An 11,564-nucleotide genomic window follows, 5' to 3' on the forward strand; every position below is an offset into this window, starting at 1 on the left:
TGCTAACAATCAGCGCACGATTGTGTCTATCCTTCCTGTTCTATGCTTATTATGAGGTTTAGAGATAATGGGACCAAGCTTATAATCTCTGTTAAAATTTGAAATTTGGTCAGATTTGGATTCCATCAGAAGTTAATGGCAGGCAACACATCTGCAGAGAGCATGGATGCATCCCAAGTTAGTGACAAGGCTGTGTGTGTGTGCGAGTGAGATTGCGTGTGTGTGTTTAATTGACGGAAAGCTGCGTGTTTTTTGTCTGAGGTGCACAGCGCGGACGGGCCAGTGGTTCTGCAGTCTTTAGAGCTCGGTCCAACATTTCTGGTGCAGCCAGATAAAAGTCTGGCTGCACGTCAATCACTTTATTTTAGTTTTAATTGAGTTTTATTTCATACAAACAACCTTCACCCTTGGGTAAAGGTAGATATAGCGATTGGATTTATGATGAACATACTACATGAAGTATGCCAAAAAAAATTGTGGAAAATAAAAACTAAATTAATGCAATTGTTGGTGTGACGGTAACAGCCTTCCACTGTCTTCACATTCAAATGCAGGATGTGATGAGTAACAGCAGGAGCTCAATGTGTCAAATTCAGCTCACAGCAGCACAGTCACATGTATTCTGACTAACACATAAAGAACCGTGCAAATCAAGTCGATTTCCTCTGAAAGAACTTTGGAAAGTAGTTCAGGTGATGGCATGTATACAGCTTGTAGTTGAAATCAAACGGAGGACAAGCTTTGAGAAGTTCATCCAAAACAATACACATTGTGCATGAGCCACAAGATGAAGTAAGGTTTAATGATTTGACAACATTTCACCCAACTAAAAGAGCATATTGTTAAAAAATGTGCACGGACACGTGCAAGCACACTGACATACAGTGTCTGAAATAGAAGCAGCATCTCACTATCAGCTCCATCTCTGAGCAGGAAGTGAGGTGGTTTAACTTCAGTGGGATGTGGAGGAGATCAGGTCCAGGTGCATTGGTCTCTAGCAAAACAAGCTCTGTTTGACGAACGGGAGGGATTTTCTTTGTTTCCTTTAAAGCCAGTGCTTGCTATATGACGGGAGTCTGCACAGACACACAGAGACAGCACCGGAGCTGTGTGATATGACCAAAACTGATATCGCATCAGTGCATTGAAGAACCACGCTTAATAAACAGACTGATCTCATCCTGATGAGCTGCATCACCCTCCAAAGTATGATTTAAATGTTTCTTCTTAATTATATATCCTCTCTTTTGTACTCCTTTCATGAGGTTTTCTAATTAGTGTTTTCTCCCGTTTTAGAATCTTTCAGCACATAAGATTAGTTACTGAGATTCAGATGGAGAGGAAACGCGTCAAACACTTGCCAGTGAGACGCGAATAGAAATGAGTGTGTTGTTGATTCTTATAAGATCTGTCGGGAGATGGTGTCGGGTCACTGCATGGAAGTATGTCTTCGTTCAGAATGGGTGCCGCTTCATCATCTGCAGCAAAATAGCAAGAAACATGAAACGCAGAGAATTTGTTTCTGTCCTAGAAACCCAGATGATGCTCACGAAGGGGCTGCAGGACTCCAGTGTGAGTTGATGCTAAAGTACGCCGTCTCTGGCATTACATGCTTGTACATTGTTCACTGTGTGGTCAGTCATTTGCATTTTCTGAGAAGCAAAGACTCTCCAGTGGAGCGTCTCAGGTTTCTCAGAGCAGGTTTTGATTTTAGAGGATTGCTTTTCATTTTTGGGGGGTTTGTGTACTGTGTGAATGCTCGGCCTGTCCAGAGTTTTGGGATTTGTTTTAGTGCGCTGTTTATTTATGAGCTGATGGTCCGTTGTGTCCCTCCATGTTTTCATTCCGTTTGGCCTCTTGGAAGAGCGACTCTGAAACGAGGTGGGCCGGGATGAGAGCACAAGATGAGCTCTTTTGCATTTAGCACAGGGAGAAAAACTCATTTCAGGGAGGAGGGAGGAAGTGACATTGTTTATAGGAGTGTGCAGAAAGAAGTAGAAGTAAAAAAAATCAAAAAAATCTGGGTCTCTAAAAGCCTGTGATGTATAATTAATTGGGCCGAGTGTCCACTATCTAACATGTCCTCTCCATTACCGCGGGAAGAGCTCATCTATCAGAGCTGAGTGGTTCTGCTTCCTTCCGGCTTTGTTTTGAGGACGGTGTGTCAACACAGTGCTTCAACATTTTAAATCTAGACCCGTCCAACATATTTGTTGTACTGGAAACGGTGAAGTCCTTCCTGGCCCAGATTCCAGTTTGTCTTCATGAATTCACGCTGCCAATTAGCCGATGAATTTCCCACGAGTGATGGAGCTGTCTCAGCAAGGCTTCAGTCTGTACTTGTGTGTGTGGACACAACGGTTTCAGTGTGTGTAAAGGCCGGAGTTTAAGTATTTGGTTCTTCATTTTATTTAATCAAAGCATTTGGACATGTATCAGTTTGTCAGTGATACTGTGTGTTCAGACTCAAGTTTCCAAAGAACAATATGCCCTCTTGCTTTGGTAAACATTCTCAGTTTGTAATTAAAACATGTGAAATAGGTGGAAATTAGTTTGCTGCAAAAACTAGCTTCTCCAGTAATATCCTCAGGGCTCCAGTGGGAAAACGCACCGTATCTTTCTTCTCCATCAGCACTCCGTCCTCGCTACTTCAGCCCCCAATGCGTCAGGAGATAAGAGGGAAATCTGATTATTTAATGTCCCCGAAATATATTAGCGGTAAATTAAAAGGAACACAAACATCTCTTGCATCTCGTGTTGATCTGACTTAAGGTCACGGGTACGGATCATATGACAGGACAGCAGAGTTGTTTTGGGAACTTTATCTTTTTACAAAATGGAAATGTGAAAGGGTGCATGGAGCGTGACGGGTTTTCTATCAGGAACGACGTACACGTGTTGTTTCTTGGCATGAACATTCAAGTTTCTGTATTTTCTTGTAGCATGCATGAATCCTAAACAAGGACAGGTAATGACAGCTTTGACACAATTACAAACAAAATGTGGTTCTCATTAAAAAGACAAATATATGGATCCGTCGCGGTGTCTACCTTATAATGTTTTGAGTTCAGGATTAAATGGGCATACTTAAAAGAATATTATTTGTTTGTTAAACATCATATCAACACATATCATAAATGGTCAACAGCTTGAACCAGAAGAGACTCTGGACAACACACAGGAACACACAGGAAGCGGCCAACGCACACAAAAGACTAAAGCAATAAATACAGTTTGAAAAACCTAATCTGAAATGCCTGCTGTCAGTTAAAATCCTCTCTTTGCTCCAAAAGACCTTAAAATCCCCGTGAAAATCAGTTCAAGGAGTCAGAATTTCCTTCTTTCTCACGATCTTTTCGTTAAGCACGGAGCTTTTTGATGTGTGTTTTGATCTACCGTTTCAATTTGTCGGGCTGGAATTTTGCCACATATCAAACCAACTGACGGATAACAGCGAATCTGGCAGCACGTCAGCGCCAGATGCAGTTAGGAACAGTAAGTTGAATACATGACCTGTTCTAGGCTGTTTTTAACTTGGCTTCTTGTCTGAGAGCTGCCTGTCAGGAACTCAGGCATGTTTCCAGTGACAGATCTCAAGTTTGTGGCTTGAAGAAATTGTAATAAATTGTCTTAAAAAGTATTTAAATGGCATTGGATGGCATTGATTGCCGATTCCGGAGATTTGTGTTGATCCAGACAGTGTTATATTTTTCTCATTTCTTGTCAAAAGTGCAACATCAATGCATCACTGCCTGCAATATTATTTTTAATGATCCAGTTTCAGATATGACCAAAATGACCATTTCTTTTCATGTGAACACATGTTTAAAGAACTTTTGCGGTTAATGCTAAAGTTAAAGCTTAGTGAAAAACATAAAACATTGCATTTAGTGTGGCTGCTTCATGATGCCAATGATTTTAATGCAATACTATGAAACGATGGGTTTACATTAGCAGTAACTTAAAAGGCCCAGGGTTTAGTGACATCTAGTGGTGCGGTTGCAGATTGCAACCAACTGAAACTCCTCCCTTGTGCCAAGCGTGTCGTAGAACTACGATGACTGACACAAAAAAGCAAATGGACCTATCTAAAGACAGTGTTTTCTATTCTGGGCAACAGTAGAAACATGGCGGTACAACATGGCAGTTTCATAGTTTATTACATATGAATGAAAACATTCTTATTCATATCATATTCCACCTCTACCAAATATCCCCCTAAATCCTACACACTGGCCCTTTAATTCAGCTTTGACACCGCTGTGGGAGATTGACCAATGAACAGTGAGGCTGATATCAATGCGATCAGAGTAAAAACAGTAAGGGCTGGATTACACGCTGCATCATATCCTGTGAATCTCATGCGGGAGTGAAGGCAATTTAAATCCACCTCTCCACCACAGTGAAAACTGAAGAGCTTATTATTGGATGAACATAGATTAGTTGTAGACTATAAATAGTGACAAAAATGGGGTTTCATGTCGTGAGAATCTAATACGAACAAGAGTTAGAAACAACTCTGCTTTCCTTGCCACTGCTGCTCATCGTGTCAGAATAAAAACAAAAACGTATTTGTAGATTCTCACAAGAGAAGTTAGTCTCTCCTTCTGACCAGGAGGGAGACGTCGCTGTTCCCTACAAGTTTTTGTTTTTATCATAATTGTCAGCTGACAAAACCTCACAAAACATTTCACTGCCATCAAACTGATGGAAGATTGCCAGAGTGCACATGTATCGCAAGATAAATGATGTCTTTACCTTTCCCTTTTCTCCAAATTGGACAGTAAAAAGCAAGACGGATTGGAGGAGACACATGAGGGAAAGCTCTGACCACTGGATCTCTGGACAGAGTGAAGTTACATGATTTCATTTATCATGTGGGAAAATCACAACACTCTGTTTCCCCCCGTGACTCTGGGAAATATCTGCTATGGGGGGCTGTTGAAATCTTTTTTGTGGTGATGAGAAGAAGTGTAAACAGCAGCTTTGCTTGATGAGCCGTGTAGTCATGTTTTGGTCAAACTGCATGAATTTAAATGTGGGTCAATGTGAAGCTGGAGGATGGAATTGAACCCAGAATGCCCCCCAGATGTTAAGGAAAGCATTATCTTAACGATGCTGATTGAAGCATGAATTTGTTTGTGACGTGTTAACGTGGCTTTGATCTTCATCCCGACGAAGACGCTGCATTAAGTCCTCGCATAATGCCGTGCAGGGTCAGATCTCGGGGATAAGCGGGGTTTTGTTATGCCTCATTAAATGAAGAGGAAGAAAAAACAAAATCATTTTACAAGCGGGTCTATTTGAGGATTTCTGCATGACAATTTGATTAAAATAAACTCAATAACCTTCTAATTTTCCTCCAGGCAGTAGGGGACAGCTGGGGCTAGCAGACGCTTGTTGTTGACTCTTTGCCGTGGCGCCTCCAGATAAACGTCCTTTCAACTTAAGATCTTGGCGGATAATTGCCAGATTCAGATTTCTTTGCTCCATAACCAGGAGGTGATTATTGCCACAGTGTAAACAGGAACCGCTATTAGCCGCAGCAGAACGACCGTTTCATGATTTCAGATGTGCCAACATGCAGAAAACATGGCGGCGTTTTAAGTCAGTTCAATACTCGATGACACAGCCACGTTTATCCTCACTAACTTCATCAGTTTTCATCATGCTCGTCGGGCAGTGTGGGAAACAACTGGACTGATGTCGCACATCAGATACTGAAGTGTGACAGCAGACGTAAAAAGTGATGAGCGAAGTTAAGCTTGAGAGGATTTTGCTGCCATGCTAAACTTATAGATGTGTGAATGAGAAGTATAAATGATAATTGAATGCAAAACTATACAATTTCTAACAACTTCGGATGTAATCCGAACAATATTTTTTTGGGGAAATTAGAGACAAAGAGTAGCTCTGCATTACACCCCTAATAAGGATACTTATTATTGCTCTGCAAAAGCAAATTCTGTATTTATTGTTATGGAGCTTACGTAACATCAGTCCACAGCCTTTAGGTTAACTCTGGGCTATTTACAATTATGAATGTTGATGTGCTTTGTCCTTGTTAAATAACACAATAAATAGATAATTTATACATCGTTGTAGCAGCTTTGTGTTTCTGAAAACCAGGACATGGACCTATCCAGGTTCATATTACTTGATTAAAATAAATGAATATAAAGTCTCCAAACGGTCAGTCTAAATATCAGTGAATGAGTATTGTATTCTAGAAAATATTGATATATTAAATATTTATTCCTTAATGGTGTGTTCACACCGGACACGACGCGAATTTGCGGCGCGACCAGTTTACATGTAAAGTCAATCCACAGACGCGCTGCGGCGCGAATTTGCGAATTTGCGAATGTGCGGCGAGATAGACGCGTTGGAGGCGGCGCGAACAGAACGTTTGACCTGGGGCGAACAAAGCGAAGGACGCGGCGCGAATTCGCGTGAGTTGAATTATCCCAACTCTGGCGGAGAAATCGCGTGACGCAAAGTTGCGGCATCCAATCAGCGTTGAGAATCAGCGTTGAGAAGCTCCGCCCGTCACCACCGCCGTCGTTTCTGAATGAAACTGCTGCTGCTCCGCCTGAACCAGCGCCGACAGCGGCTTCATTGAGACGCTGTTGTGGGACTACGGATAATAGTATGAACCCAGACACCATGGAGTTTGATGTTCCGACATATGTGGAGTTTACACAAAAAGTATAAAGCAGAACTGGTGGTTATTTCCATGGTGGATGGCATAATCGGTATCGTTTTACGGAGATACGCGAGACGCTGTTCCTGGAGGAGTCGGTGAAATTCACCGACCTGTGTGCAGCTACGGATGATGTTTTGAACCCAAATATGAGGGCGTTTCATGTTCCGACATGTTTGGGACTTCCACAACAAGTATAAAGCAGAACTAGTGGTTATTTATTCCATGGTCGATAGCGGAAATGAAAGCTTTGTCGCTTGTCTCTCACAGAGGCAAGCAACAGAGCTAAGCCACGCCCCTTTGGTCGCGCCGCGAATTCGCGTTTGGTGTGAACACCCTCTTTCTACTCGCGCGAGGAAACTTCCGCGGTGGACGCGGCGCCGCAAATTCGCGTCGCGTCCGGTGTGAACACGGCATTACAGAGTTACTTGTGAGTTTTCCACCCTTCTAAAATTCCTCCTAAAAATGACATTCATATAAACTAATTGGAATGGGTTACTTTGTTTTTGAAGACAAGAAAGACATTTTTTTATTGAGCGCATCTGTAAAATGTTCGTATTTAGTGACATCCACTCGTTTTCCCTCCAAGATTCATCCTGACAACTCAGTAACCGCTCAGTGAAGGTCAAGGACAGATTGTGGTCTTGGTTCAGTATTTAAAGTCATCTGAAGTTAATTCCAACTTAAATATTGCATCATGTTGACCTTCTCACGACAGAATTTTTCTTCTGACCTTGAGTTTCCTAATCCAAACCTCAGCAGGGATGCAGGCTGCCAACCAGGGTTTCTGATGACACAGTCTTGTGCTGTTTTAAGCTATCTATGCACCCCAAGCAACACTTCCTCCACTGGAACAAAATGTTGCTGCGGCTACGTTTCCTCCGCAACATATTCACCAATGCAAATTAGTAATTTGTATCGGGCAGGTTTACATTTTTGTGGGGAGCTTTTTTGACCTCAGACTCTAATTCCATGATTATTTGTAATCCGGTTGCCTGCTTCCCTGAATTTCCTCCTCGGTATCTCATACTGATCTTTCCTCTGGGGGCTGCTGGCGGTCTCGGCCACGACCGTGTGACGGAGAGACAGACAGTGTTTAGACTGTAAACACACGCGCTGTCCAGAAAACAGAGGAGTAAAAGTTCTAGAACATTTTGTGTTCATACCCCCCCGACCCCTCTCGCCTCCTCACCCTCACAAGCCTCCACATGGGACCGAGTGTGTGCATTAGTGTGTGTGTGTGTGTGTGTGTGTGTGTGTCTGTGTGTGTCACTGGAGTGAATGGTCTGATAACAGCTAGTATTCATTGGGACTTACCAGAAGGAAGCCACCCGGACCTCCGTTCAGGTGTGTGTTTGCTTGTTGGTGTGTGTTTGCTTGTTGGTGTGTGTGCGTGCGTGCGTGCGTATGTGTGCATTTCCCAGAATGCCCATGCTCATGAGGTCATACAGTCTTCACACAGACGACAGATGACTTACGTCCTCCCAGTAAAGGACTTTTTGCCACTTCAGGCTAGTTTAGGGTTTCTATTTGGACTGAGTGTCAGTTTGAGTCCAGTTTAATTTTGAGTTCAACTAAAGACACACTTTGTACTTTTCCTTTCCGAAGGAATTTAACCCATCGTATTTCCCAATGTACATTTCCCAAAATGCTTTTCATGACTATTAAATCAATTTATTCATTCTGAAAAATGTTAAGAATAATAAATGTAGAATGTCCTGTCACAATATAGAGCATCTGTGCATTTACTGTACTGGAAAATAACAAAAGCAATCAAGGCTGTAAAACCACCAGAACATCACGGACAAATATCCATTCGGATTTTAAACATACATTAATACATTCTGCTGCTCAGTCAACAGACCAATGAAAACGTACAAAACACACAGGACCACAAAATATTTTCCTTTTTGCTCAGCATTTGTTTTTTTATTTAAAATGTCATTTGTAAACTGAACTCTTTTTTCCTGTCTCCCTCCTCTTCCTCTCTCTTGGCGGAGGACTTTGCTGCCAACTTTGAGAAGAATGTCGACAGTAGTTGCCAGTCGCTCTTTACTCATTTCCTCTGCCTCCTTCCTCTTCTCTTCCCACTGACTCCACTGCAGAAAGTGCTTCTTTCTACCCGCTTATGAGTTATGAGACAACGCTGCCTTGACCTTAACTTTTCCCCCTCACCTTTTCTTCCAATACCAATCACACCTTTTTTATTTGATTATTCGAAACAGACCTTTTTATTAGATTTTTGTTGTATTAGTTTTCATTTGATTCGTTTCATTCTTATTGTGGCAGTCCTTATGATGATGGATGTCTTGGTATCAGAGACATTATAGTTTGTAAATAATGTGTATGTACAGTAATTCACAAATCGTGGAAGGATGACGTACTGTAAAGTTGAAGAACTCTTTGTCTCTGTTTCAGATTGTCATTCCTGCCAAATCGGAGCTACAGCGACAACGGGCGGACGATACTGGCCAACGAGCACGAGTCCCAGGACTCTCTCGGACCACTTTGAGAATGTCTTGACAGAGCTCTGACATCATCAGCTGATGTGGGGGACCTTTGAGTTCGCTCATAGACGAAGAATTCGTCACAGCCTAGTGAACTGACCTGAGACTGGGATTATCTCACCTGGATATTCACTGTATGAACCAGAATCCTCATGAGATTACTTTTTTTACATGTATTCTTGACGCTGTCCAGGGTCAGATGCACTATTGCTGGCCATCAGATAAGTGCAGACTCTTGGAGACTCAAAAATTAGATTGAATCAAATTGGTGCATACCAAAGCACAAGTGTTTTTTGCGTCCATGGACTGAAGCCCAGCCAATATTTTCCCGAGTTCTCTAAAACCCAGAGAACTGTGCTTCTCAGTCGGACATCAGGATCATAGGACGTGAAGATGAAGTGAGATGTCCAGCGCTACAGATCTCAGAAGCTACAGCAGACCACATGCCAAACTCCAGCTAACCTCTTCTGCTCTTAAACCTCTATTATGGCATCTCTGCATAGTTATGACAGAGGTAACTGCCAGCTGGTCATGCAGGCGACTGCAGGTCTTAATAGAGTCAGTTCAGTTTATTGTAGAGCAGTTTGTATTATTGTCTTTTACCAGCATTGAGAGCAATCTGAAACTGCTGAATGTAATGTCAAAAGTAGACGTGTTTTTTTTTGTTGTTTTTTTTTCATTTCATATTCCATCTTGAAATAGGTGTAAACAAAACACCAAAGGCCCAGGATGTGAAATCAGAAAGGACCGACGTTACAGTCTGGCAGTTTGTGATGAAATACAGCGTCATATAAAACGTGTATCATTGACCATTGTGATGAAACACTTGCCGAAACCTTCCAGGGCACATCAAATATTGTTGCACTTATCTCTGGATGAAAACTGTGTTGCATGTCGTTCCACAACCGACAGTGATGTTGCGTTGGTTTGCTAGTGCAGCTCTGCATCGCCGCAGCAAGGAGGGAAGCTTAGTTGCCAGCGTTTACTGCAAGGAGCGACAGAGACATGAGTAGGAATTCAGTCTACTTTTTTTGTAAAGGAATAAGACATGGTTTAAAAGCACTGAAAGTACATATACATATACAGCATACACACAGACATACTGTCATACAATTAAATTAAATGAAGATAATGTGCACTGTGCATGGGGGGAAAAATCCCACCAGGAATGAATGATATGCAGAAGACACCTTGAAACAGGAAGTAGTAGTTTGGATTTCACTGGCTAAGTTACATGTGGCCCGTCCACCAAATGTATGGTAACGCTCCGAATGTTTCTAACGTAAACCGATAGCTGAGGGAAGCCGCCGTGACAAGGCCGACGAGAAAGAATGATCCTGAAGATGGATGCCTATGATCCTCAAATCACGTCTCAATAACGTTTAATATTTATAATTCTATCATAATTGTTATTATCTATTTTAGCATTTTGATATTTGGGCCTTTTTTTTATTTTGAATGAATTGAAGAAAACTAAAATCTTGAAAGTTCAACACATGGATTTTGTTTCCCTTTTCCAGCTCATCAATGTGTAACTAACAACACATGTAAAGTGGGCACTGCAGCTGTTAGCAAGTGTTTCTCAAACAGAGTGAACTGGGAAATGTGGGCGACTATTTCCAGCCACTGATCTGGTGCCCAAGTCAAGTGAGTATTTACAGCAAGACGGTGTCCAAGCAGCATCATCATAATCATTTGACTAACCTCAAACTTATTTGTGCCACATCAGCATTTTAAGGAAGCACTCATTTCACTTTCTGTCTAAAGAAATTAAAATACATTGAAAAAGTGAATTTCATGTTCCCCTGCACAAGCACTATTTGTTGTTCTCTCCACACTGAACTTGAAAATCATAAATTGCAACATTTGAGCAAACAATATGAACATTGTCTTCATTTGACATGATGATTAGACATTCAGGGAGGGGCAAATATCACTCTAATGAAGCTAGAGTGTTTGTGTTGTCTAATGGTCGTGTTTTAAAGCAGCATTAAGTGATTTGTGACCAATAGAGGTCAATATTCACTCTCCTTTTAGCTTTGGTTTGGTCACTATTTTCTCAAGCAGACTTTTTTTTGCTGTTCCCAGCTGTTTTGTGTTGGGCATGTCGCATATTCTCAGCATTATAAAGCTAGGCCACATGCAGTACAGTACTTGGAAGGCTTGGGAAAAAACTAAATAATGAAATATGTACAACATTATTATCAAGCTGCAGAGTGGGTTTTTAGCTGGACATTACTGAATCTGATGCAAAGGCAGTTTAAAAAAATGCCTCTAACCCTGATTTAACGCTCCTCCAATGTTTGATGCTCAGTTTGCATATCCAAACTCCTTCTCGCTCTCTCTCTGTCTGT

General features: G+C 41.7%; 1 protein-coding gene across 1 annotated transcript in view; it reads left to right on the top strand.

Moving 5' to 3' along the window:
• The window catches only part of LOC306751341 (5-hydroxytryptamine receptor 4), a gene marked incomplete at both ends in the record, with an annotated part of 23,474 nt that extends 14,259 nt beyond the window's left edge, over positions 1-9,215 (top strand). Inside the window, one exon of the mRNA XM_079234906.1 lies at positions 9,122-9,215. Coding sequence (XP_079091032.1) covers positions 9,122-9,215 — 94 coding nt within the window. The remainder of the gene's footprint in view (positions 1-9,121) is intronic.
• Positions 9,216-11,564: the final 2,349 nt, after the last annotated feature.

The sequence above is a fragment of the Taurulus bubalis genome, assembly GCF_910589615.1.
Source record: "Taurulus bubalis genome assembly, chromosome: 19".
NCBI classification, from domain to species: domain Eukaryota; kingdom Metazoa; phylum Chordata; class Actinopteri; order Perciformes; family Cottidae; genus Taurulus; species Taurulus bubalis.